General features: G+C 45.5%; 1 protein-coding gene across 1 annotated transcript in view; it reads left to right on the top strand.

Annotated features, from left to right (window-relative positions):
• The first annotated feature begins 4258 nt into the window (after positions 1-4258).
• The window catches only part of ttc39b (tetratricopeptide repeat domain 39B), a 71099-nt gene continuing 47860 nt past the window's right edge, over positions 4259-27497 (top strand). The window contains exon 1 of the mRNA XM_084325467.1: positions 4259-4351. Within this exon, the coding sequence (XP_084181593.1) occupies positions 4316-4351 (36 nt within the window). The 5' untranslated portion in view covers positions 4259-4315. The remainder of the gene's footprint in view (positions 4352-27497) is intronic.

Here is a 27497-nt window from a genome sequence, read left to right as displayed (position 1 = left end):
CAATGATCGTTCCACATGCCTCATCAGTCCCCTTCATGTATGCTGGCACACCAAGCAGTTTGAGCCGCTCCGCGTCTCCGATCACCACTGTCAGACGCTCCTCCAACTGGCGCACATTGTTGAGCATTGGCGTCAACTTGCTGTCCCAGTGCAAGGTGCACATGGGAGGTGGTGTCCACTGTTCTTGCTGGTCCTCACTGATGGCCTGCAACACGTGGCGGCGCGCTCGGTCTGCTGTTGCGTAGGATGTGGAGACCATTGCCGAATTGCCACCGGATTCCTCGATCAGACCGCGCGTGAAGGCAGCCTGCTGCATTGGTGTGATCTTCAACCGTGTAGCCAGTGACACAAGACTCGGCCGGCTGAGAATGTCTGATGGAATGAAGGCTGTGGTGCCAGTCTTCTTACGCTCACGGGTGGGTGTGTTCTCAGCCGGTGGAGCAGCTGTTTCATCTGCATTGCTGTCTTCATCACTTTCGCTTTCCAACACCACCGCCATGCTGGACCTCGCAGTCATCTCCTGCTGCTCCTTGGTAAAGCATGCCTGCTGCGCTGCTTCACGCTCCTGTCGCCGCTTCAACTTGGATTGCAGATTGGCATCCAATGCTCCAAATGTGGCCACTCTGTCGCCCTTCATGCTGGCCAGGAAAGCAATGTCCTCTGGATCACAGATCAGCTCCTCTGCATTTGGAGACCACAGCGGGAATGTGGCATCCAGCTTGTGCTCCATTGCGTCCACCAGTCGAGCTGTAGCCTCACTGGAGCGCCTGGCCTTTGGAATTTGCCGCAGCTTGTTGCTAGCATCGACAAGCGCTACTATCTTGACGCATGCTCGACGATCACTCACCATTGGAATATTGGCCTTTCCATAAAATGGCTGCACCTGCTCCAAAACGTCCTTAGCCGCATGGAACCGTGACAAGGCTCCGGTCAAACCTGGCCGCTTGGCATGCAGTTGCGTGTCGCAGTTGTACAGCATGCACCGCAAGATCTGGCGACCACTTGGCAGTTTGGCACCAGTGATGATGGCATCTGCATTGGTTATGCTGGGGCCCAGACCAAAGACCAGGCTGCGGCTGCTCTGGCGGGAGCCTAAGGGCGGCGACGCCATCTTGTGAGAACTGGATAGCTGGAGATATAGTTGGAGAGCTGGATCATGTGGTGGGTGATGGTGGAGTTGGGGGTATTGAGTAAACTGTGATGCAGAGCCACACAGGTAAAGCTATTTATAGGCCCATCCCGCCCATCCCCCCAAAAATTGCAGGACCAGGTGCGAGATGAAACAATGTTGCAACTCACACACACACAGACACTAACAGCAGGCCATGTTGGGAGAGGACAGCATGTACTGATGTACCGTTGCACATCTAAATCACCTCGTATTGCAAAAATATTTTGCATGTATTGTTTTTACATGGATGGTAACACTTTTAGCACCCATACAAATCAATACGCTGGAAATGTGTATTTTGATGCACCCTAGTACACACAGTCTCATTCTCTCTCATCTCATCCATTAGAGGCTCTGAGCCAGAATGAAAACAGAATTTGGCTTCACACAAACATTGTATGACCCTGTTAAAGAGATAGTTGTGGTTTTTGGAACCTGTTCCCTTCTTATCGGTAACGTTGTTGATCAGTATAGGGTCTTTTCTTCATCGGCACAATCCAGCTCTGGATAGTTAAACCACAAACCCATGCAAAGTCAATGGGGTCAAGCTCCTGTCTGTACAAGTTCACTGAGGACACCAGAAATGGACTCCGTTACTGTGGACTCAGTAGACTTCTGTAACCTTTAGTCAACCTGCTGCACGATGAGGCACAGCGGGACTCTGCCGCTCAACATCATCATCAGAGCCCAGTTTACTGCCTATGAAGCAGCCCTGGAGGTCACTGATATGATGGTCCTCTCTCACTCTCCCTCTCTCTCACTGCCTCTCTTGCTCTCTCACTGCCTCTCTCTCACTGCCTCTCTCCCTCCCATATCTCTCACTGCCGCTCTCTATCTCTCTCACTGCCTCTCTCCTCTATCTCTCTCACTGCCTCGCTCTCTCACTGCCTCTCTCTCTCCCCTCTTTCTCTCACTGCCTCTCTCCCTCCCATATCTCTCACTGCCTCTCCCTCTATCTCTCTCACTGCCTCTCTCTCCCTCTATCTCTCACTGCCTCTCTCTCCCCTCTTTCTCTCTCACTGCCTCTCTCCCTCCCATATCTCTCACTGCCTCTCTCTCCCCTCTTTCTCTCTCACTGCCTCTCTCTCCCTCCCATATCTCTCACTGCCTCTCTCTCCCTCTATCTCTCTCACTGCCTCGCTCTCTCACTGCCTCTCTCTCCCCTCTTTCTCTCCCTCTATCTCTCTCACTGCCTCTCTCTCCCCTCTTTCTCTCTCACTGCCTCCCTCTCCCTCCCATATCTCTCACTGCCTCTCCCTCTATCTCTCTCACTGCCTCGCTCTCTCACTGCCTCTCTCTCTCCCCTCTTTCTCTCTCACTGCCTCTCTCTCCCTCCCATATCTCTCACTGCCTCTCTCTCTCTCACTGCATCTCTCTCGCTCTCACTGCCTCTCCCCTCTTTCTCTCTCACTGCCTCTCTCTCTCCCCTCTTTCTCTCTCACTGCCTCTCTCCCTCCCATATCTCTCACTGTCTCTCTCTCTCTCACACACTGCCTCTCTCCTCTCTCTCACTGCCTCTCTCTCCCTCCCATATCGCTCACTGTCTCTCTCTCTCTCACACACTGCCTCTCCTCTCTCACTGCCTCTCTCTCTCTCACACTGCATCTCTCTCGCTCTCACTGCCTCTCTCTCCCCTCTTTCTCTCTCACTGCCTCTCTCTCTCCCCTCTTTCTCTCTCACTGCCTCTCTCTCCCTCCCATATCTCTCACTGTCTCTCTCTCTCACACACTGCCTCTCTCCTCTCTCACACTGCCTCTCTCTCTCCCCTCTTTCTCTCTCACTGCCTCTCCCTCCCATATCTCTCACTGCCTCCCTCTCTCTCACACACTGCTTCTCTCCTCTCTCTCACTGCCTCTCTCACACTGCCTCTCTCCTCTCTCACACTGCCTCTCTCTCGCTCTCTCTCTCTCACTGCCTCTCTCACTCTCTCCTCACTGCCTCTCTCTCTCTCCCTCCCATATCTCTCACTGTCTCTCTCTCTCACACACTGCCTCTCTCCTCTCACACTGCCTCTCTCCTCTCTCACACTGCCTCTCTCTCTCCCCTCTTTCTCTCTCACTGCCTCTCTCTCCCTCCCATATCTCTCACTGTCTCTCTCTCTCACACACTGCCTCTCCTCTCACACTGCCTCTCTCCTCTCTCACACTGCCTCTCTCTCTCCCCTCTTTCTCTCTCACTGCCTCTCCCTCCCATATCTCTCACTGCCTCCCTCTCTCTCACACACTGCTTCTCTCCTCTCTCTCACTGCCTCTCTCACATTGCCTCTCTCCTCTCTCACACTGCCTCTCTCTCGCTCTCTCTCTCTCACTGCCTCTCTCACTCTCTCCTCACTGCCTCTCTCTCTCTGCCTCTCTCTCTGCCTCTCTCTCTAGCTGTATGAGAGAGGAGTGGTGCTGTTCACAAACAGTGACTGAACTGTCCTCTGGCACAGGAGGAGGAACATGTGCGAATTCTTGAAATGGGTGGAATTCCTCTTTAAAGTGTTATCAGCGGTGAATAAGTGGTATTTTGGTGCCTCCCTAACGCCCCCCCCCCCCCTCTCTCAATTCAGGTTGTATGACCCAGAGCTCTGGTATGACCATACTCGTTAGTGCAGCCTTGCCACTCTGAACAAGGTTTCCCTCTCTCTCTCCTTCCTTCCCTCTCTCTCTCTCTCCCTCTCCTTCCCTCCCTCTCTCTCTCCCTCTCCTTCCTTCCCTCCCTCTATCTCTCCCTCTGTCTCTCTCTCTCTCTCTCCCTCTCCTTCCTTCCCTCCCTCCCTCTCGCCGAAGCATTTTCGGGGGGCGGAGAGAGAGAGAGAGCGAGAGAGAACAGGAGGAGGAGACCGGGCGAGGTGTATGTATCGTGTCTACGTTTCACGGAAAGAAAGAACGGGGTGACAGAAACACCGACAGTAAAAAGAAACAAACGCACAAGTCTAGAAAGGAAGAGGAGAGGTAGAGAGAGAGCGAGACCGGCACGCGCGAGATATTATTGTTTAATACTAATAATAATCATATTAATAATAATAATAATAACAACACAACAACGCATTGACATGGAATTGTCGACATTATAGCGTCATCATCATCGCGGTGTGAAGAGCCGTGTGTTTACAAGGTGACCGAGCCGCTGCAGGCGCGCGCTCTCCGGGAGACAGACACGATGGCCCACGTAGGCAGCGGAGCCCCGGAGGAGGAGGTGAGAGATGTAGTGCTGCTACTGACTGTACCCAAATATACCGCTTTTTTCTCCTTCTGGGCTGTGCGTTATTCTATTCAAGCCGTGCGTGTCGTTTTCCAGGTGAAGCGATACACTCTGATCGTGCGTGTGTGCGTGTAAACTATGGTGGCCATAGATCTAATTTCTCTCTCCGTGTGTTCCATAGTAACGGGCTTCTTTCCTCGAGTTTTAGAGTCAACAGAGGACAGTAGTTATGCTAGAATCACAACACAAACACATCCTGCAACTCAAACAAGACCGGTTTCTTTTTTAAACCGTGGATTGTGGATGGATTGGGTCTCACTCTCTCACACAGACTACTGTCACTTTGAATTGAAAATGGGGGACCCTGATGTAAACAAGACAAACGTCTTTCTCTGGTCTGCATCCCCTTAATAACAATTGTGTGTATTGAGCCGTACTGTATTGTACCCATTCTGCAATCTGTTAAATAAAGTTTTCATTCAGCCATTCATTCATGGAGGAGCCTGCTGCTGTTGTCGGGTAGTTAAATTAGTGCTGCATCGGCAACATGTATAGAGTAGTTGACACCTGGAACACTGCAAACACCGAAAGAACCAACCCACAATTTAAACGCAAATACATGGGTAACCCCGCCACTGAGGGGGGGGGGGGGGGGGGGTAGGAGTGGAGACATGTTTTCATTCTCTTGTTGAGCTGTTTTATTCTATTCCCCTCCACTGTAATATATGAATCCAGTATTTGGGCTGAGAGGAAGGGGAAACACGGGAGACAAATGTTATTGGGACAGTAGGAAGACTGAGAGGGAGACAGAATAGGGGAGACACAGGAGAGAAGGTTCTTTATTGAGACAGTAGGACGGCTTAGAGGGAGACACAGGAGAGAAGGTTCTTTATTGAGACAGTAGGACGGCTGAGAGGGAGACACAGGAGAGAAGGTTCTTTATTGAGACAGTAGGATGGCTGAGACTGAGAGGGAGACACAGGAGAGAAGGTTCTTTATTGAGACAATAGGAAGGCTGAGAGGGAGACAGAGTAGGGGAGACACAGGAGAGAAGGTTCTTTATTGAGACAATAGGAAGGCTGAGAGGGAGACAGAGTAGGGGAGACACAGGAGAGAAGGTTCTTTATTGAGACAGTAGGACGGCTGAGAGGGAGACACAGGAGAGAAGGTTCTTTATTGAGACAGTAGGATGGCTGAGACTGAGAGGGAGACACAGGAGAGAAGGTTCTTTATTGAGACAATAGGAAGGCTGAGAGGGAGACAGAGTAGGGGAGACACAGGAGAGAAGGTTCTTTATTGAGACAATAGGAAGGCTGAGAGGGAGACGGAGTAGGGGAGACACAGGAGAGAAGGTTCTTTATTGAGACAGTAGGACGGCTGAGAGGGAGACACAGGAGAGAAGGTTCTTTATTGAGACAATAGGAAGGCTGAGAGGGAGACAGAGTAGGGGAGACACAGGAGAGACGGTTCTTTATTGAGACAGTAGGACGGCTGAGAGGGAGACAGATTAAGGGAGACACAGGAGAGAAGGTTCTTTACTGATACAATAGGAAGGCTGAGAGGGAGACTGAGTAGGGGAGACACAGGAGAGAAGGTTCTTTATTGAGACAGTAGGACGGCTGAGAGGGAGACAGATTAAGGGAGACACAGGAGAGAATGTTCTTTATTGAGACAGTAGGACGGCTGAGAGGGAGACACAGGAGAGAAGGTTCTTTATTGAGACAGTAGGATGGCTGAGAGGGAGACACAGGAGAGAAGGTTCTTTATTGAGACAATAGGAAGGCTGAGAGGGAGACAGAGTAGGGGAGACACAGGAGAGAAGGTTCTTTATTGAGACAGTAGGACGGCTGAGAGGGAGACACAGGAGAGAAGGTTCTTTATTGAGACAATAGGAAGGCTGAGAGGGAGACAGAGTAGGGGAGACACAGGAGAGACGGTTCTTTATTGAGACAGTAGGACGGCTGAGAGGGAGACAGATTAAGGGAGACACAGGAGAGAAGGTTCTTTACTGAGACAATAGGAAGGCTGAGAGGGAGACAGAGTAGGGGAGACACAGGAGAGAAGGTTCTTTACTGAGACAATAGGAAGGCTGAGAGGGAGACAGAGTAGGGGAGACACAGGAGAGAGTGTTCTTTATTGAGACAGTAGGACGGCTGAGAGGGAGACAGATTAAGGGAGACACAGGAGAGAAGGTTCTTTACTGAGACAATAGGAAGGCTGAGAGGGAGACAGAGTAGGGGAGACACAGGAGAGAAGGTTCTTTACTGAGACAATAGGAAGGCTGAGAGGGAGACAGAGTAGGGGAGACACACACAAGAGGCGTGATTACGAAACCTAGCTGCATTTCTCGGAGACGCTCTCTGATTGGCACTGACTGACGCTCTCTGATTGGCCACTGACGCGTTTGCCCAATCCGTGATGAGCTGTGTCTTTGCCCATTTCCACGTCAAACAGCCTGCAAACTACCTGGCGTTCTATCGCCATGCTCTAAGACAAACTCTAACCTTAACCAACTTCGAAGAGTGCCTAAGCTTAACCAGTGTAGAAACAGGCGTCGGCCAATCAGAGAGCGTCTCCGAGAAATGCGGCTAGGTTTCGTAATCACGCACACAAGAGAGAAAGTTCTTTATTGCGACAATAGGAAGGCTGAGAGGGAGACGGAGTAGGGGAGACTAGAGCCATATGAAATCCGTTCATTTAATGTTTTTAAGTGCTGCAACTCAGAAATACAGTTACATTTTAAAGTGCTTATAAGCTTCTTCTAACGCTTGGACATTGCTGGGTGTTGTGAAGCAGTGTGGAAGTGACGTATGCGTTGTAACACGCTGTAGCGTCCCCGGTCATGTTTGCTTTGCACCAAACGTTCCATCTTCTCCCGAAAACTGCATTTCAGTCCAGATTAGGGCAAATTCTGCAATATTCCATGTTTTACAGATGCTTCAAGTCAATTCCGCGATTCGGTGAACGTGATTTCATATGGCTCTAGGGGACACAGGAGAGAAGGTTCTTTATTGAGACAGTAGGAAGACTGAGAAGGAGACAGAGTAGAGGAGACACAGGAGAGAAGGTTCTTTATTGAGATGGTAGGAAGGCTGAGAGGGAGACAGAGTAGGGGAGACACGGGAGAGAAGGTTCTTTATTGAGACAGTAGGAACTTCTAGGAAGGCTGAGAGGGAGACACTGGAGAGAAGGTTCTTTATTGAGACAGTAGAAAGGCTGAGAGGGAGACCGAGTAGGGGAGACACAGGAGAGAAGGTTCAGATCTGATCCCAGACCTGGGATCTCTCCTGACTCAGCCACGCTGGTCCCTCAGTACAAACCCAGCTCTTATCCTCTCAGTCAGGATCAGCTCATATTCACCTAATGGGATTAGCAGCGGAATTCTGTGCTTAACCAACACTGCATGGCAACGTTTAGCTCAACAGTTGTGTAAGCGGCAATATAGAGAAACACAGTGATGGGCTGCATGTCTGGCAGTGGTAGACAGAATTATGAGTATAGATCAGCTGGTAGACAGAATTATGAGTATAGATCAGCTGGTAGACAGAATTATGAGTATAGATCAGCTGTTTGCAGACAGAATTATGATTCTAGATCAGCTGTTGGTAGACAGAATTATGATTTTAGATCAGCTGGTAGACAGAATTATGAGTATAGATCAGCTGTTTGCAGACAGAATTATGAGTATAGATCAGCTGTTTGCAGACAGAATTATGATTATAGATCAGCTGTTAGACAGAATTATGATTATAGATCAGCTGTTAGACATAATTATGATTTTAGATCAGCTGTTGGTAGACAGAATTATGATTATAGATCAGCTGTTGGTAGACAGAATTATGATTATAGACAGCTGATTGCAGACAGAATTATGAGTATAGATCAGCTGTTTGCAGACAGAATTATGATTCTAGATCAGCTGTTGGTAGACAGAATTATGAGTATAGATCAGCTGTTTGCAGACAGAATTATGAGTATAGATCAGCTGTTAGACAGAATTATGATTATAGATCAGCTGTTAGACATAATTATGATTTTAGATCAGCTTTTGGTAGACAGAATTATGATTATAGATCAGCTGTTGGTAGACAGAATTATGATTATAGACAGCTGATTGCAGACAGAATTATGAGTATAGATCAGCTGTTTGCAGACAGAATTATGATTCTAGATCAGCTGTTGGTAGACAGAATTATGAGTATAGATCAGCTGTTTGCAGACAGAATTATGAGTATAGATCAGCTGTTAGACAGAATTATGATTATAGATCAGCTGTTAGACATAATTATGATTTTAGATCAGCTTTTGGTAGACAGAATTATGATTATAGATCAGCTGTTGGTAGACAGAATTATGATTATAGACAGCTGATTGCAGACAGAATTATGAGTATAGATCAGCTGTTTGCAGACAGAATTATGATTCTAGATCAGCTGTTGGTAGATAGAATTATGAGTATAGATCAGCTGTTAGACAGAATTATGAGTATAGATCAGCTGTTTGCAGACAGAATTATGAGTATAGATCAGCTGTTAGACAGAATTATGATTTTTAGATCAGCTTATTGCAGACAGAATTATGATTCTAGATCAGCTGTTGGTAGACATAATTGTGATTTTAGATCAGCTGTCGGTGTAGGAAAAAAAAACCTTTTTACCCTGCTCATATAGATAGACGGACAGATAGATTGATGGACAGGACATGCTATCTTGGTTCTGACTAATTGATTAGAACAGGCTCTCACGTGTGTGTGTGTGTGGTGTGTGTGTGTGTGTGTGTGTGTGTGTAAGCAGCAGGTGTAACAGCATACAGCCTCCTGGTCCAACTCGGTGTACAATGGATGTGTTTGTCTTTCCATTGTTGCGACCGACAATGCCCTCTGTTTACCCACAATGCCTCGGCACACTTGTATTTAAAGTGCTGGGTTTTGCGGCGGACCTGCAGCAGGAAATGCCTCGGATATCTTCTGTGTTTGTATGCGAGGGATTGGCCTGAATAGAAGGTCTAGGAGTGGACTATAGTCACCTAAATCTTGACCTACATTTCTCAGTGATTACGAGCGTCTAGTGCCGAGTGTAGTAGGTGGTGTTTTAACCCTTTCACTGTGACAATACAGAAGGTTAACCCTTCCACTGCCACACATGACAAAGGGTTAACCCTTTCACAATTACACTACAGGAGGTTAACCCTTTCACTACCACACTAGAGACGGTTAACGGTATGTAGTGTGGTGTTGAAAGGGTTAACCTTCTGTAGTGTGGTAGTGAAACGTTAACCTTCTGTAGTGAAAGGGTTAAAGAACCACTCCAGGGCGGCCGGGTAGCGCAGCGGACTAAGCGGGTGATTCTCATGAAATCTTGATTTCAAAATATCAAACATAATTTTTTTTAACAAACTTGCATCAACAAATTCCCTTTTCAAGCACTACAAGCTCAAACACCTTATAACTACTACTATTGTCGTATCCATAAGTTCCCTGGCAGAATACTTGTGAGGACAAAGGTATACAAAGAGGAGAGAACCATTTTAAATCGGGCATGTTAGGAGTTTCGAGAATGCTGGCTACCAAGCTAGCTAACTTAGCTACTAACGTTATATACACACAATATGTACAAGGACACAATGATTTACATTATTACAAATATGGTAACGTGGTTGTGGCTTTTACAAATAGTGGTTAGCTTTAGAGATGAATGGCTATGATCACGGATAGGGATGCCCCGATCGATCGGCCACCGATCGTTATCGGCCGATAATCAGTATAAATATGCGATCTGTGAATTCCGATAATGAGTCATATTCGCCGATCGCGGAAACGATCAAGCGGAGATCTCACTCGCTGTCTGTCTCAGACACACAGGACCTGCAAACTGCCGCTGCTCCCTTGCCCCGCCCGCACCCGTGTACAGTTTGTAAACACAGAGGACTGAGAGGCGGCTCCTCTGCTCGAGTCTATAGTGCATTCGACCTGAGCTAACTAGCTATCATTACTGTTTAAACAAAATTACCCAGTCAACTATTCACTTTTAGTAGGCATTGTCTAACGGTATTTAGCCGGCTAGCTACTGATAGCTCCTGATATCAACAAATGCTCCAGCAAGTCTATTGGTCCATGTTGATACCTCCGTTAGCTTGCGTTAGCTGATGTTAGTTCACTGTTAAACACAATGTCCCATTGAACTAAAAAGTTCTGTCTTAACGTCATCTAGCCGGCTAGCAGTAGCTACAGATAGCTCTTGATATCAATGTCTTATAACATTGATTCAATGTGTATTCGAGCTGAGGGCTTGCTGAATGTGATATGACCAAAGCACAGTAACGTTACCAATAGGGTCCAGTAGGCCTGCCGCGATAAGCAATAAATCGATTAATTGCCGCGATAATTAAAATTAATGCAATGATTTTGACGGGCGCGATTAATTGCTATTTGCGCGTTTGTTTTAATGAGGCGGAACCAGTGCCCCTTGTCAGTCACTGTCCGTGTTGGGAGGCGGGCCGCTGGCTTTACTACAGAGCACAGCACAGGAGCTCCGTGGGGCAACGCCACATAGCTTAACTACATTTCTCAATAGTGTTGCTCCTTTTAACCAAGTAGCGTTATTTATAGTGTAACGTTAGCTATTTTTAGACCCAAGTAGTTACTCGCTACTGCCCGGAGAAACTGGACTGCTAAATAAAGATGAAAGATCGAGTGTTGATTCTCATTCAATGCTAACAACATTAGCTAAATAGCTAACAAACGAAATACAACGTATAGCATAGCTACAACACAGAATAACGTTAATACAATTACATGCATCATTGTTTACAATGAACGGGTGGGGCTAGTCAAAGGACTGGACACGGGGACAAGTTAAACATGAATTCATTTATTATAACGTAGTAGGTAGTTTCGAGTCGTGCTGCAGTGCCTACGCACCACAGCTATTCTATTATATACTGCTTTGACGCTTCCTCCTCATCGTTGATTGCCTGTAGTAGCTGCATCTAACGTTAGTAGCTAACGTTAAAACTAACCTAAAGTTAGTTGTTCACCAACAATCTCAATATTTGTTTTATCATTAGCTCAAAAACACAGAACCGGACGAGACAAGTTGTCGGCTCATAGGTTCTGCTAGGATAATCACAACAATACTTCCGGTCCGGTCGGTGGGCTTCAAAATAAAAGTCTAAAACACCGGAAAAGACGGAGCGGTGGGCTTCAAAATAAAAGTTTTGGGAAATAAATTTCTCAAAAACAAATTCTCTAACCGGTCGCAATAATATCGCTTATCGCGATATTTTCGGGGGCAATTAATCGCCCAGCAAAATGTGTTATCGTGGCAGGCCTAGGGTCCAGCTGCAGCACAGGAGAATCCTTTTTGGAGCTGGAGGCTACTAGAGTACACACAGACAGTGGAGCTGTTTGCAGATAGCGAGCATTTTGACTTGTTGCGTGGTGGCGATGTCTCGCAGATAATACAAGTACAAGTCTAATTATATAATATATATATTTTATAAAAAAAATATATATATATAAAATCATTTTTAATTTCTTTTTAATCAAAAACGATCGGTATCGGCCGATATGGCTCACGACGATCGGTGATCGGTATCGGTGGCAAAAAACGTGATCGGGGCATCCCTAATCACGGAGCAATAGTGTTAGGTGAAACAGAGACTAGCTCCTCGGCTAGTAGTAACAAGAAGGCTCTTTGCTTCCTGCCACTACCTGCCTGTGATTCTCAGAGCCCCTGCTGCCCTGCACCTGCTGTGACGTCATCATTAAGATGACACACGCACGTTATGAACCATGGATTAAAATATGCATGTGCGTGGTGGTTGTGTTTGGGTCGACAAAATGTTTGATAAAAACGCTAAAACTGGGTACATTTCGATAATTTTTTTCCCCCTCTTCATGAAAGTCAGCGTTGGCCTAGTCACATTGTTTATTGAACAAAAATACAACCTGCAAGTTGGCCTTTAACAACATTCTGTTTAAAAATACAATAAGATGCAATCAATATACAGAATAATAACAAAAACAAATAAAACCTTTTTCATAGAACAATCATTGGTTCAGGCAGTGGCGTCCTTTCACTAAAAGGCAAGGTATGGCGAGGAGGGGGGGGGGTTGAAGCGGGGGTTTCCCCCCCTTGGTGGATTTTTTTTGTCAAATCAGTTGTGCAATAGTCACTTTTGGTGAGTTGTTTCAGTTATATGACATTTAGGTATGACACAGGACTACACAAGCATTTTTAGTATAGAAATGTGTCAACAGACTAAAGCAGGGAACCACAATATTTTGCATACGAATTATGCAGAATGTAATATCATAACTGTCTATTACTTTTCTTGCAATTGAGCCAATTTTCCTTAGGTACGGTTTTGAGGTGTGTGTTCAACAGAATGTAGTATCAAAAACACATTCACAAAAAGTATGGGTTACTGAATGCTGAACTGCACTATTATAATCACTAAGCCAGACCTTACCTGTGTCCCTGTATCACTTGTCTCTGCTGCTCTTTGATAAAAAAAAACATCCCTATGTCCATTTTCCTTTTTTTTGGGCATATTTCAGTTAGTCACAGCAAAAGTCACCTAGTAAAAGTGAGATAATTGACAATATCAAAACATGCTAGGGCTGTACCGAATTAGGGATGCACCGATATGAAAATTTGCCACCGATACCGATACCGATTGTTCAACTAACACAATCGGCCGATACCGATATTTGTGGCAAAATATTTTTTTTAAATATTTTTTAAATATAATTTTTTTTTGTAATATTGTTTTTTTTGTAATATATATATATATTTTTTTTATGAAACTACTGTATATTTGTCTTACAAATTGTGCTCACCGATATGAACATAGGCCTCTTTACTTACTTAAAAAAAGGAAACATCAAGAAATAGCACTATCTCTCTCCCAGTATGTTCTGCAGGGCTGCAGCTAGATACTAGTTCTCCCAGCATGGTCTACCTGCTGGGCTGCAGCGAGATACTATTGTCTCAACCAATGACATTTTGATTGACAGTCATTTCTGCCAATTACGTCACACACCGCTTGCACCCGCCTCTGCTGTTACCACCAATCGGCAAGCGTGTTGCATTTTTTACTCCTGCTTTTGTCCGCCATTGATTTTGACGACAGAGGTTTTCTAGAACAACAACACGGCGCGGCCGACGTTTAGCTTTTAGCTCCGCAGGATGACTTAAATGAGGCATAATGATTTTACTGCAACTAATGTTATAATAAAACAAAGCCTTTCTATACATGTGTCTGATTGAAAACGTTATTAACAGATTGCAGAATGGGTAAAACTCAGGGCTCTGTGAGCAACGGAAGGAACTGAGCTAGTATGAACGCTTGCTACGTTCGGGTAAATAATATGCTGATGTTATGAACGTGTAACACTAACTATATAATGTTAATGCCACAAAACGAATGCCTTGTTAATCATAAGTAGTAACTTTGATGCAGTAGCTTGTGTGTGTGTGTGTGTGGGCCGGGGGCGGCGTTGTGCAGGTAGGTTGCGAGTGAACTTTTTTTTGTCTTGACGCTAGACAAATTGATGGATATTTATCGGCTACTCCCATCGGCACATTCGAGCTTATCGGCCGATAGGCCGATTGCAGTCAACAAGGCACTTATCGGCCGATACCGATACCCGACCGATACATCGGTGCACCCCTATACCGAATAGTTCGAAGCTTCGTTCATAATGTTGACATTCGAATTCTAAATTTTTTTTTTACATTTTTATTTGCCAAGGTATGGCGAGTGCCATACCTTGCCATACCAAATGGACGCCCCTGGGTTCAGGTCATATACTTCAAGTGCTTTAAATACAAAAAAAATAACTCAAACAATCACACATATTATAGGCCTGATAAGCAAAATGTGCAACTCTGAACCTTGCTTAGATAATACAATCCATATAGGCCTAAGATAAATGTGTATATTCTGCTTAAAAACAAGTAGGCCTTTACAAAATGAAATAAAAAAACAAGGACACACACAATCATGACAAAATGGTTGTATAAAACATGCTTAGACCTGTAGAACCCCACAACACGCATTTACACACACCAGTGTTTTAGACACACTTCTTTGTGTATTTAGCCCAGATCTCAGCTGAAACACTAAAATGACGTGCAGAGGATGTGGCAGGTAGTGGCTCCGGGATGACACATTTGATGTCGTCCAAGTAATACCACACTTTCTCTCCATCGAACCTCCGAGATGGAATGTAGAATTTGTTCTCTCCAGCACAATTCATCGTGTCAACCTCATATTGATCATCCATAATCTGTAAAGGTAAAAGAAAAAGTACAAAACGGGACTCAGGATTTACCATTAACAAGTAACCTAGTGTCCATATCTAAAACTAGTTCTACATACCTGTGTGATGGTGCCAGGGAACAACTCTGCATCATACTCCACAAGGACCCACTTTCCCACTTCCAAAACAGGTCCTGGCTCTGCATTCTCCTTATCTGACTCCACATTCGCTCCTATGAAGGAGCACTCTTTTGGGAGAAAGCATCTGCATGCACTGCCACAAAAGCAGGATACGTCCCGGGTCTGGATTACCCCTGGTTTTGTAGATGTCAGCTATAAGCAGAAATTAAATAATAAATGTATTAAAAAAGCATATGAATCAATCAAGTTAAGCCAACTTATGACAATTAATTAATTTATTTATTAATTAAAACACTTAACAGGAGCACTCATTCAAGGGTACTACGACTATGCTTGCACCTCATGGTACCAAAGCACCTCAAAGGCACTAAAAACAAGATAACAAACTGGTCAGACTACTGCTTGACCTTACTCCTAGAACCCACCTCACCCCTGCCCACTTTGTCATTATGAATTGAAAATAGGGGACCCTGATGTAAACAAGACGAAAGTCTTTCTCTGGTCTGCATCCCCTTAACAATTGTGTGTATTGAGCCGTACTGTATTGTAGGGCTGGGCGATATGGCCTAAATATGATATCACGATATTTTCTGACCTTTCGGCGATACACGATACGCATCACGATGTTTTTCTTTTTTTCCCCAAACAATTCATTATGAGGCTTACCAAGACAGTATTTGAGTTTGCAAGCTAACATTAAAGACAAAATAAAATACCCATGCATTTAGCATTTTTATATTATATATTAGATTTAGATTATTGGATTATTAGATTATATATTGCATATATTTAGCAATGAGATATTATATGATTTAGATATGAAATATGATGAATTGAAAATGGGGGACCCTGATGTAAACAAGACGAAAGTCTTTCGCTGGTCTGCATCCCCTTAACAATTGTATGTATTGAGCTGTACTGTACCCATTCTGCAATATGTTAATAAAGTTTTAAATCAATCAATAGGATTTTAGCATTTTTATGAAACTACTGTATATTTGTATGTCTCTAAATGTTTTGATGAATTGAAAATGGAGGACCCTTATGTAAAAAAGCCGAAAGTCTTTTTCTGGTCTTCATCCTCCAGTCAGTCCACTGTTGTTGTATTGAGCTGTACTGTATTGTACCCATTCTGCAATCGTTAATAACGTTCATTCATTCAATCATTCAGCCGGCAACAGAATAATTTTGATTGACAGTCGAGTCTGCCAATTACGTCACACCGCTTGTACCCGCCCTGCTGTTCTTAGCACCAATCGGCAAGCAGCGCTATTCTTTTTTTACTTCCTGAATGCCCTCCTTGATTTTAACGAGAGCTCAGCTCAACGACAACAACAACAGCTCACCGCAGCCGACGAGTGATTACTAGCGCACCGCAGCATGACAACGAGGCATAATGATTTTACTGCAACAAATGTTATAATAAAAGCCTTTCCATACATCTGTCTGATTGAAAACTTTATTAACAGACCGCAGAATGGGCACGCACAACTCGGCACGGACTGAGATATGAACAGTAACGCTTGCTATCTATGTCGTCATCGGACGTTGCTATGTTTGGGTAAATACGCTGATGTGTAACTATATAACGTGTAACTATATAATGTTGATGCCACAAAACGAATGCCTTTGTTAATCATAAGTACTAACTAACTTTTGATGCAGTAGTGTGTGTGTGGGGCGGCGCTGTTCAAAAGTGTCAACGTGTGGACCAGATTGACGCGACACAATCCTCTTGGGCAAAACATCACGATATCCACGATACGTTAAAAAAGTGTATCGTTAATGAACTGTACCCGATATTTATATAATATCGTCATATCGCCCAGCCCTACTGTATTGTACCCATTCTACAATCTATTAATAAAGTTTTCAATCAATCAATCAATCAAACTTGTTCAACCTCATGTCACATTGACTTACCTGGTGAATCTTCATAGTCCCGGGCACTGTATTCAGGGATGGAGGAATCAAATCCTGGGCCGAAATGATCTCCTCTGTTACCATGTATAGCCTTACAGATGAGTGTGTTGCCAGTTGCTCATGCAGTGTGTTGGTGTCTGGGATGCTAGTTCCATAAGCAACAAGCCGGTCTGCTAGGTTCTTGAGTGCACCCCCTACCCCATCAGGGGCACCCTTGCCATGAGATGCCTCTGAGAAGTTCCAGGTGACATATTCAAACCCTCTCATGAAAGGCACTGTCGAGGCCAGATAGAATGCTGTCTTGTTGCGGTACTGGGAGGTGGGTCCATCTGAAATAAAATGGATGTGCTTCACTTCTGGATGTTCCTCCCGGATGGACTTGAGCACTGGATTAAGATGAGCCCACGTTGCAACAGCATCATGCTTTAGGGACGCTGACAGAGAGGCAAAAGACTCCACACGTCCCCCACTCAGGTATTTGACCCCAGTATGAAGCGTCACTTGCTGGTTCCCGCCACCAAAGTGGGTGTCTTTCACTTCCCTGGTGTAGCACAGTAGTTCTCACTGTAATCAATGTGGACGGCCACCTCTTTCTCAGTAAGGCTCTCCTTGAGTGACTTCAGCCTCTGGAACTGGTGCTGGATGTTATACACATGAATGGCCAGTTTATTTACATGGTCCTGAGTGAGGTAACAAGTTTGTCTATAGATGTGTGTGTCTTCTCCAGTGCTGTGTTTTTGACATTCGTCTCCTACAGTGCACCATCTTTTCCCTTTTTTTGTGATTTTACCTGTCCGGGTAACCCACTGGTCCCAGGAAATCATGTTTCCCTTGGTTGATGGATCAATAGTTGTAGGGAAGGTTTTGCCTTGGCATTGAATGCACCTTCTGTACATGCATTCCACATCACTTGAGCTGCAGACACAGGACTCAACTATTTCAGTTGTGGATGATGTGGCAACAATCCCAAGCTGGTGAAGCTTCTTGATTTTGAATTGGAAATTCTCGTGGATTTTGCAGGCACAGGTTTCTCTTTGGGAAACGTTTGGTCTCACGGTCCAAAAGGGCTTCAGTCTGCAGAACTGAGCCCTTGAGAGTTTGTAGCGAGGATGCTGACTGAGAAATTTAACATGTAGTCTCTCCATAGTGTCAGTCAGTGCCCTCTTCCTGAACACTTGTCCTTTCTTGCGGACTTCCCCTGTTTTGCCATTGATGACGGTTGAGTTGTCATCCTGGTGCAAGAAACGACTCACAACATGTCCCATCAATCGTCTCTGGCTGTTGTTGGGCAGGGTCTTGGGCTCTCTCCGGTGGGTGGCTCTCTTCTCAATGGTGCCTATCTAAGGTGCTGGTCCTTTTTTGTTTTTTTCTTGTAGCCTTCTAAGCTGCTTCGTTAGGTTAGAGTATTTTCGGGACTGGATTTCCAGTTGATCTTTTGTCGCCCTCAGTTTTGACCTCAGTGAGGTTATGGTTGCCTTCCTTTTTCTTCCTGCTTTGGGGGTGGAGGTCTGCTCTGGTGTTGGGCAGTTCAAAGGTGGCTCGGGAGGGCTTGGTACTACCTAGACATCCTGCATCCTCCTTTTTCTTCTTGCTTTGGGGGTGGACGTCTGCTCTGGTGTTGCACAGTTTGATGGCAGTTTTGGGGGGCTTGGTGGTACCGGTAGGCCTACATCTTGCTCCGGTACCTGTGCGGCAGCGTTTCCGTTAGAACATATTCGTGCCGGTCTGGGTGTCCTGCAAGATTTCTATCACCGGACATATTCGAGATATTCCGGTCAGAGTTTTAAACAGCAGTCTATTATAATCACATTTTTATGAGCTAACGAATTCCGTTATAATTGGACATGTGTATTAATTACATCAAGCGAAGAATGAGAAATTGATTTGCAGAATCAAATTACTATCTCTCGCCTCAAGTTAGTGCGATACGCTACCAGCATCAAGCTCCCGCCCCGCAGGCTTGCGCTGCAGCAGCTCTGTCACACGCACCCCCAAATGAATCTCGAGTAGACATCGCTTCACCTCGTTGTATCAGACACGTCACACATATCATAATGTTCAACTTCACACACAGCAAACTGTAGTTGATCATCACATTGCCTCGTTTGCTAGCTCGTCGCCACATGCAGAGAGGACGAGCCACATGCGTGTAACGCATTTGTTAATTTCATTATAGGTTATAGCCTACATTTAGTTATAATCAATAATATGCATTACTATGTGACACGGCAGTCAACCAACAGTTGCATATGATTAAAAATGTCAACACTCACTCACCCCGTCTCTCGTTGTGCCTATCCGTTTTGTACCTGCGACGGCTGCGAGAACAGCGACTTTAGTTGCTGGTTCGACTTTAATAGATCCCCATTGGAACAGGCGAGGCTCGCAACGGTAGCAGCAGACTGGGGATGCTCTTTGTGGTTCAATCAATAAATTAATAGTAAAAGTACGCTCGACATTTTTGTTTCTTTTCCGCGGGAGCCACCACGGCATCAGCGTCAGCGGTCTCTGTGACTTCAAGTTCAGAAGACTCATCTTCGTTGTCATTATTAGACCTGCTTGTGCTTGGTTTCATGAAATATTTACTAAGCTTAGCTTGTTTCGCCATCTCTCTCTCTTCCTCGTATACCTGTTTGTCGTTATGGTGGCCAGAGCGTGCAGGCTAAAAAAAAATAAAAATAAGTTTCACATCTGAGCGGCGCCATCCTATCAGAGTGAAGCAACAATTAAACTGAAAATGGAATTATTGTTTCATTCATCGCATAGGCTATTTAATTTTAGCCGATTTTAATACAATTCAAATAATAAAATTGTGCTTAGAGGAATTATTTTCACCGGACATTAAGACCGGAGAGATTTAAATATTCGGACTTCAACATATTTTGCCGGTCAAATACCGGTAATTACCGGCTAACGGAAACGCTGCTGTGCGGCATCTGGCTCATTGATGGAGGGAGGGGTCAAATCCAAGATGGCATTCAGTGTTTTCTTTTTAGCATAATGCCTGTTCAAATTTTCTCTCCATTGGTTTTTTCCCCTTTCATATTGTTTGGAGGTAAGATCTTCCATTTTCTTGATCTTACCACCATTTTCCTTTAGTTTTTGATATTTATAAATGGAAAGGAAGCATGCCATAAAATTAGGAAAAACATATATGGACAGACCCTACACTATGCACTGGATGGCTTATGTACTTATGTATGGTGTGTGTGTTACAGTAGGACCTGACTTTCTTAGAGTGTGTGTGCATATGTGTGTCATACAGTAGGGTTCTGTGTGTGTGTGTGTGTGTGTGTGTGTGGGTGGGACTGAATGGCTTACAAAGTGTGAGTGTGTACAGTACACATCCTCTAGTAGGGCCAGAAAGCTGGACATCCTATCAACTAAATGGCTTGTATGAGGCTTCCTATAAACTAGCATGTTTGCTAATGACTGTACCATTCCCAACCCCCCTAACCTCTCTCTCTCCTTCCTTCTGTACTCGTCCAGCAGGTCAGGGTTGTTGTAAACCTTTTCTTTGAATTTTGCTAGCCTAGCCTAGTAGCCTTTGCTAACGCTTTCTTTTTCTCAGTGGCTGACTGTCTGCAATGAAACAGGAAAGTTAGTAAATTACATCAAAATGAACTGTTGATGATACACATTTTATTATTACTATGTAATTACAACGTTATGAACACTTAATGTTGAAGTGTTACCAATTATTACTATTTAATGACAAAGTTATGTGATGTGTTACCAAATTCTCATTGCCGAAAGAGAAGTTCTCATTACCGAAACACCCATTAAATTGTTGCGGTATATGAGAAGTGTGTTGCAGAGGATGAGAGGAGTTAGCATTTTTTAGCTAACGATGGAGAAGCCATGATGACATTGGCAAAAAAAATTCATGGTACATGTTAGGAACGTATTAACCTTTGTATTGATCAAATAGTTTTTTCAAAAAAGTAATACCTCATGTTTCAGTAATGAGAATCAATTTTGTCGTGTACAAGGGCTGAAGCGGGAAGTGTTAACCATTGAGGTGACTTCACTTACCTTGTAGCCATCTTCTAGCTTGTCTTCTTTGTGATGCATCATGGGACAATACAACTTTATTTAAAAAATACTGTAGTCTTAAAACAGGAAGGTGAAAAATGTTGCGGAGAATGAGAACTGCATCCATGGACATTATGTTTTCCACAAAAAAATCATTAATTTGTAAATCATAATTTCCTTGACACAAATAAATAAACAATATTAACACTTTCACTGCCACTCACGAGTATTCTCGGAATTATTAATATCTCGTTGAAAGCCACTCACGAGATTTCTCGGAATTTTTTATTTTTATTCTTTTTTAGCGATCTGAAATCATATTGCATCACGCGAGCCTACCCTAGTATACCCGAGTGCCGCCGGCGAAAGCGCCCCCTATCGTCTCCCAGATGACATAAGGGATTTTGGAATGGACTCAATGAAAATGGATGGGGAAAAAAATCCTGTACTCCACATTTTCCAGTCCACCCATGCAGCCGGAGTACCAGGGTTCATTCAGGGGGCTCTCAGCCCCGCGGAATCATGTGTTACACTGTACACACATTGGATCTATACACTTATCGATTTTTTCGAATGGTGATCAGGAATTGGAATATACCAGTTGGATACCATCTGATGTCAGGTAAGGAATCTATGTTATCAGTGTTAGGATAATCAGACTCATTTTCCATTGTGTAAGGTGTCCGTTGAGTGTGGGCGTGTGCAGCATGTGTGTGTGTGTTCATGTTAAAGTGACTGCTTAGTGTGTGAGCGTCTTGTGTTGTGTGTGGAGAGTTCAGTGTTCAAGATTCTGATGGCCTGGGGGAAGAAGCTGAGCCGAAGTCTCTCTGTCCTAGTTGCTGGTGTTCGCAGGCGTTTGCCTGACCGCAGCAGCTTGAACAGGCTGTTGTTGGGGTGATGAGGGTCTTTCCTTATTCTGCAGGCTCTGGATTTGCACCTCTTGTTATATAGAACCTGCAGGGGTGGTAGTGCAATACCCGTGGTACGCTCGGCTGAGCGCACCACTCGCTGTAGGGCCTTCTTGTCCTGTGCCGTGCTGTTTCCATACCAGGCAGTGATGTTTCCAGTCAAGTTTAATTGTCAAATGAGCAACACAGGAATTAGGGGGAATAGAACGGGGTTATGTTCTGTCTTGTGGCTGCCGTGGCGGCAGCGAGCGAGCAAGCGGTGCTTGTCTTGGAAGCTGCTGGGCTGCAGCGGGAGAACAAGTGTTCCTCTTCGGGGACAGGAGACGTCCAGGCAGGGACGGCGGTCCTTTGGGGCACAGGAGAGAAACAGGTTAGAGTAGGCAAATACAAGGTTGGAATCCAGCAGAGCTTTAGGCAGAGACGTCGTACCTGGGTAGTGGTAATTAATACCACGACAGCTTCTGGTCAGCATCGAGGGGTAGAAGTAGTCCCCCCATCAGGGAAGGATTGAGTGCAGCTGTGGAGAGTGGGGTGCCTGACCGCGTGCAAATTAGGGGGATGGAGTACAGCTGGGCGTATGAGGGTAAAGGGAGGGGTGGATGGAGAAGGAGAGGATGAGGAGTGTGCAGTGGATGGAGAGGGGGATGAAGAGGAGCGTGTGGAGGACGTGAGGGGAAAAGGAGGGGGAGTGAAGTATGCCCGTGCTGTGATTATGACAGGACCCCCCCCTCTACGGGCGCCTCCCGGCGGCCCAGGCTTGTCAGGGTGAGCCCGATGAAAGTCTCGGATGAGATCCGGGTCCAGGATCATCGACCGGGAGATCCAGCTCCGCTCCTCCGGGCCGTAGCCCTCCCAGTCGACCAGGTACTGGAAGCCGCGGCCGCGTCGCCGCACTTCCAGCAACTCCCGGACCACGTAGGCCGGGTGGTCGTCTATCACCAGCGGAGGAGGGGGCTCTGGAGCAGGGGGAGACAGGGGACTGGAGACCACCGGTTTGAGCTGGGAGACATGGAAGGAAGGGTGAATGCGCATATGGGGGGGGGAGCTGGAGCTTGACAACAGAGGGATTTATGAGGGACAGGATTTTGTAGGGCCCCACGAAACGGGGGGTTAGGTTCCGTGAGATTGATATGAGTGGCAGGTCCCGAGATGAGAGCCATACCATCTGACCTGGTACATAGGCGGGAGCCGGGGTCCGGTGGCGGTCGGCGAAGCGCCGGTTCTGGTCCGTAGTGCGGAGCAGCGCAGCCCTCGTCTCCTCCCAGATCGTCCTGCAGCGACGGAGATGGTCTTGCACCGACGGCACGGCGATCTCCTCTTCCTGGGCAGGGAACAGCGGGGGTTAGTAGCCCAAAGATGACTCGAAGGGGGACTGACCTGTGGCCAGGGAATTGTGGGCGTATTCGACCCATAGCAGGAAGGCGCTCCAGCCGGAGGGGTCCCGGGCTGTCACGCAGCGGAGTGCGGATCCCAGGTCCTGGTTGGCCCGCTCCGACTGGCCGTTGGTCATATTGGTGATGAGGAGGCAGGGAGAGAGCCTGTTGTTTGCTGAAAACCGCTTTTAAATCATGGTAGGCCGGCGGAATTGCAGACGGATCAATGTTCTCATTGGGGGGGTGCGAACCGGCGCCCTCTAGTGGCGGCCGAGCCGACCGCAGACAAGCGACGTGACAGTGGGCGCTCCAGCTGGTCACCAGGCCGGTAGGCCAATTGATAACCAAGGCATGCCCAGGACAATGGGATTGTGGGGAGAGTTGGTAATGTGAAACCGAATATTCTCGCTGTGATTCCCGGATTAGCAGAAGGCGGAGGGGTACGGTGTGGCGAGTAATCCGCGTGAGAAGTTTCCCGTTTAACCCCCGGGCGTCACGGGGTATCGGCAAGGCGTCAGTAGCGATGTTGTAACGGGAGACTACTCCGGTAGGGCGGGCCATACTTTTATTTTTTTGGAAAATCAATCGAGTGGGGTGTCTAAAATATGTGTTTTTTTGTGGGGAATTCAAATATGGGATTATTTTTCTAATAGGATAACTCCTACCTACATTGTTTTGGATTTCAAAATGGCCGATTTGACCATTTTTCACCCCTTGGCCATACATGGATGCCAACATGAATCTGAAGGAAATCCTAACATGCAAGGTGTCTAAATGATGTGTTTCTTAATGGGGAATTCAAATATGAGTTCATTTTTGGGATAGGATAACTCTAACCTACATCATTTTGGATTTCAAAATGGCAGATTTTACCATTTTCCACCCCTTGGCCATACATGGATGCCAACATGTATCTGAAGGAAATCCTAACATGCAAGGTGTCTAAATGATGTGTTTCTTAATGGGGAATTCAAATATGAGGTAATTTTTGGGATAGGATAAATATAACCTGCATAATTTTGGATTTTCAAAATTTTACCATTTGAACCCATTGGTATTGTATTACAAAATTGCAAAGATAAAAAATATATGGGAAATCATTTATAATGACAAAGCCATCAAATTTATTAACAAGTGAACTGTATATAACTGGATACAACTCCAAAGATCAATAATAATAATACTAACAATAATAAATTGTATTTGTAATGCACACAAACACCTAAGTGCTAAATCTCGATCTCCTGACTTCTTGAACTTTGCCAGGTTCCAATATCTTGATTGGACTCATTCTTGGATGGCAAGATCTCCTACTGTACTGCTTTAGCCACCAACCTACAAACACAAACTTAAAGTCAATGTCAGCCATAAATAAGTGAGCTCTTTCCAGAACTACTCAGCAGAAACCATTTTAACAAACGTCTCAATGTATTGAGAAAATCCATGGGGCTCCATCAATCCTCTATCTTCTTAAAACATTGGAAAGGCAGGGGATGGAAAAGAAGGCAGAGAAAAGGAGAAGGGGCAAAGAAGAAAGCTTTGCAGCAGCAGACAAGGTTGCCAGGAAGGATGTTCAGAGCTTCCTTACAGTCCCTGAAGTTGAGCTCATTCCTGAAACTGACCCTGCAGCTTCAGCAAAGCTATGGAAAAATTATGATGAGATTCCAAACATCGCCCTTGCTAGTGTAAGGTATGGCATAGGTCTAAGGCCAACTGCAGCTATAGCAACTGCAGCTCTGATTGATGCAGGACTCATCTTAGAAGATGACACAAGTAAAGTGATTGATAAGAACAAGGTTAAGAGAGCACAAGAATAGTTGATGCAAGAGCTGGGGGAAGAGTTTGAGGAGAAGTGCAGGGAGGAGGGGGGGATTTCCTGTATCCTCTTTGATGGGCGGATTGACATGACCAATGTGATGATGGAAGCAGAGGGCAGTGACCAATCTTTTCCTGCAAAGATCAAGGAAGAACACTATAGTGTTGCTAGTGAGCCTGGCAGCAACTATCTGTTCCACTTTACACCAGAGAAAGCAACTAAAGAGGAGTCCCATGCAGAGAAGATAGCTAAGGTCCTGTTTGCCTGGCTGAAAGAGAGAGGTTCTGAGACCTTGTGGGCCATTGGAGGAGACTTGACCAATAGGACAGCTCCTTGATTCTGTTACAGACTTGGAGATCAATCCTAACTTCACCAGGATCTTTCTTGGCCCTCCGCTGATCAAGCTGCCTGAGAAGATCATTCAAGATCTCTAAACTGATCAACACTATGGCTATAAGCTGGTCTGTGCAATCAGGGATGGAGTGCTTTCTGCAAGGCTGGCTCTGCTGGAGATTGGACCGGTAAACCACAGCCACTGGCTCACCACAGCAAACAGACTCCTCAGGCTCTGGGTGTCAAAGCATCAACTTAAAAGAAAGAACCTGAATAATCTACAATGCATTGTGGAATTCATCATTGGAGTGTATTATCCATGTTGGTTCACCATGAAGGTCAAGCACTCCTGGATCGAAGGGCCTAGGCACATGCTGTTTCAGCTGGACTGCCTCAAGTCTCAGAGGAAGGAGGTGCTGGATGTTGTGATGCCAACTGTGAGAAGATCTGCTTGGTATGCCCACAGTGAAGCCATCCTCCAAACACTGCTGTGCTCTGAGGATCAAAAAGAGAGAATTGAGGGGGTGGAGAGAATCCTGGCCATCAGGGGAGAGGGGGATCCAGACACTCAGCTGGGAGACTCCTGTGTCAGGATCAGAAGAACACCTCACATCAATAGTGACGCTTCCAGCATTGGTGGCTTAATCAGCTGGTCAGAAGATTTGTCAGAGCCACCTCTCACCTGCTCCCTAAGCACCTCCGAGGTGAAGAACTTAATCAACACTCCCATGGAGGTTCTCGACTGGCCTTGCCACACACAAAGCATCGAGAGGGTTGTTAAAATGGTGACTGAGGCCTCTGCTAAGTACTTTTCACAAGAAAAAAGGGATGGAGGGATCAGGGCTCAGGAGACCAGCAGGAGGCTGATGTCCAAGAATGAATCCAAGCAGGACTTGTGCAACCTGATCAAATTTAAGAAGATAGAGGATTGATGGAGCCCCATGGATTTTCTCAATACATTGAGACGTTTGTTAAAATGGTTACAGAGGTTTCTGCTGAGTAGTTCTGGAAAGAGCTCACCTATTTATGGCTGACGTTGACTTTAAGTTTGTGTTTGTAGGTTGGTGGCTAAAGCAGTACAGTAGGAGATCTTGCCATCCAAGAATGAGTCCAATCAAGATATTGGAACCTGGCAAAGTTCAAGAAGTCAGGAGATCGAGATTTAGCACTTAGGTGTTTGTGTGCATTACAAATACAATTTATTATTGTTAGTATTATTATTATTGATCTTTGGAGTTGTATCCAGTTATATACAGTTCACTTGTTAATAAATTTGATGGCTTTGTCATTATAAATGATTTCCCATATATTTTTTATCTTTGCAATTTTGTAATACAATACCAATGGGTTCAAATGGTAAAATCAGCCATTTTGAAATCCAAAATGATGTAGGTTAGAGTTATCCTATCCCAAGAATGACCTCATATTTGAATTCCCCATTAAGAGACACATCATTTAGACACCTTGCATGTTAGGATTTCCTTCAGATTCATGTTGGCATCCATGTATGGCCAAGGGGTGAAAAATGGTAAAATCGGCCATTTTGAAATCCAAAATGATGTAGGTTAGAGTTATCCTATCCCAAAAATGAACTCATATTTGAATTCCCCATTAAGAAACACATCATTTAGACACCTTGCATGTTAGGATTTCCTTCAGATTCATGTTGGCATCCATGTATGGCCAAGGGGTGAAAAATTGTCAAATCGGCCATTTTGAAATCCAAAACAATGTAGGTAGGAGTTATCCGATTAGAAAAATAATCCCATATTTGAATTCCCCACAAAAAAACACATATTTTAGACACCCCACTCGATTGATTTTCCAAAAAAAAAAAAAGTATGGCCCGCCCTACTACTCCGGTGTCGATAAGATTCTCGTCGGCCCCTGAGTCAACCAGGGCGGATAACGGGAGTGATTGGTTATTCAGACATATAGCGTGGCGCAGAATAGCATGTTTGGGCCGGAGCTGGGAGCGATATCAAGACTCGAACAGACGCCCAGCGCTACTGTCGAGCCCCGTCGTTTGGGTGAAGCGAGCATGAGGCAACGGAGTGACCTGTTTGACCGCAGTACAGGCATGCTCCTGTAGCGAGCCTGTGTCAGCGTTCGCTGGGGGGAGACGTGAGCGGTCGAGATCCATGGGCTCGGAGGAACTATTTCCTTCAGCGCGGGCGGCGCGACGAGGCGGACCGGGTATAGGCGAGGTCCAGTTCCCTGGCCAAATGGATTATCTCGCTCAGGGAGGTGGGTCTTTCTTTGGACGCAAGCTCGTCTTTTATAGCGTCGCTCAAGCCCTGGCGGAATGCGCCTCGCAACGGTGTGTCCCCCCAGTCGGAGCCGGC

Source organism: Notolepis coatsorum (assembly GCF_963971535.1).
Source record: "Notolepis coatsorum genome assembly, chromosome: 1".
NCBI lineage: Eukaryota > Metazoa > Chordata > Actinopteri > Aulopiformes > Paralepididae > Notolepis > Notolepis coatsorum.
Note: the sequence above shows the minus strand (reverse complement) of the source record. Positions and strands in the feature narration are given on the sequence as shown.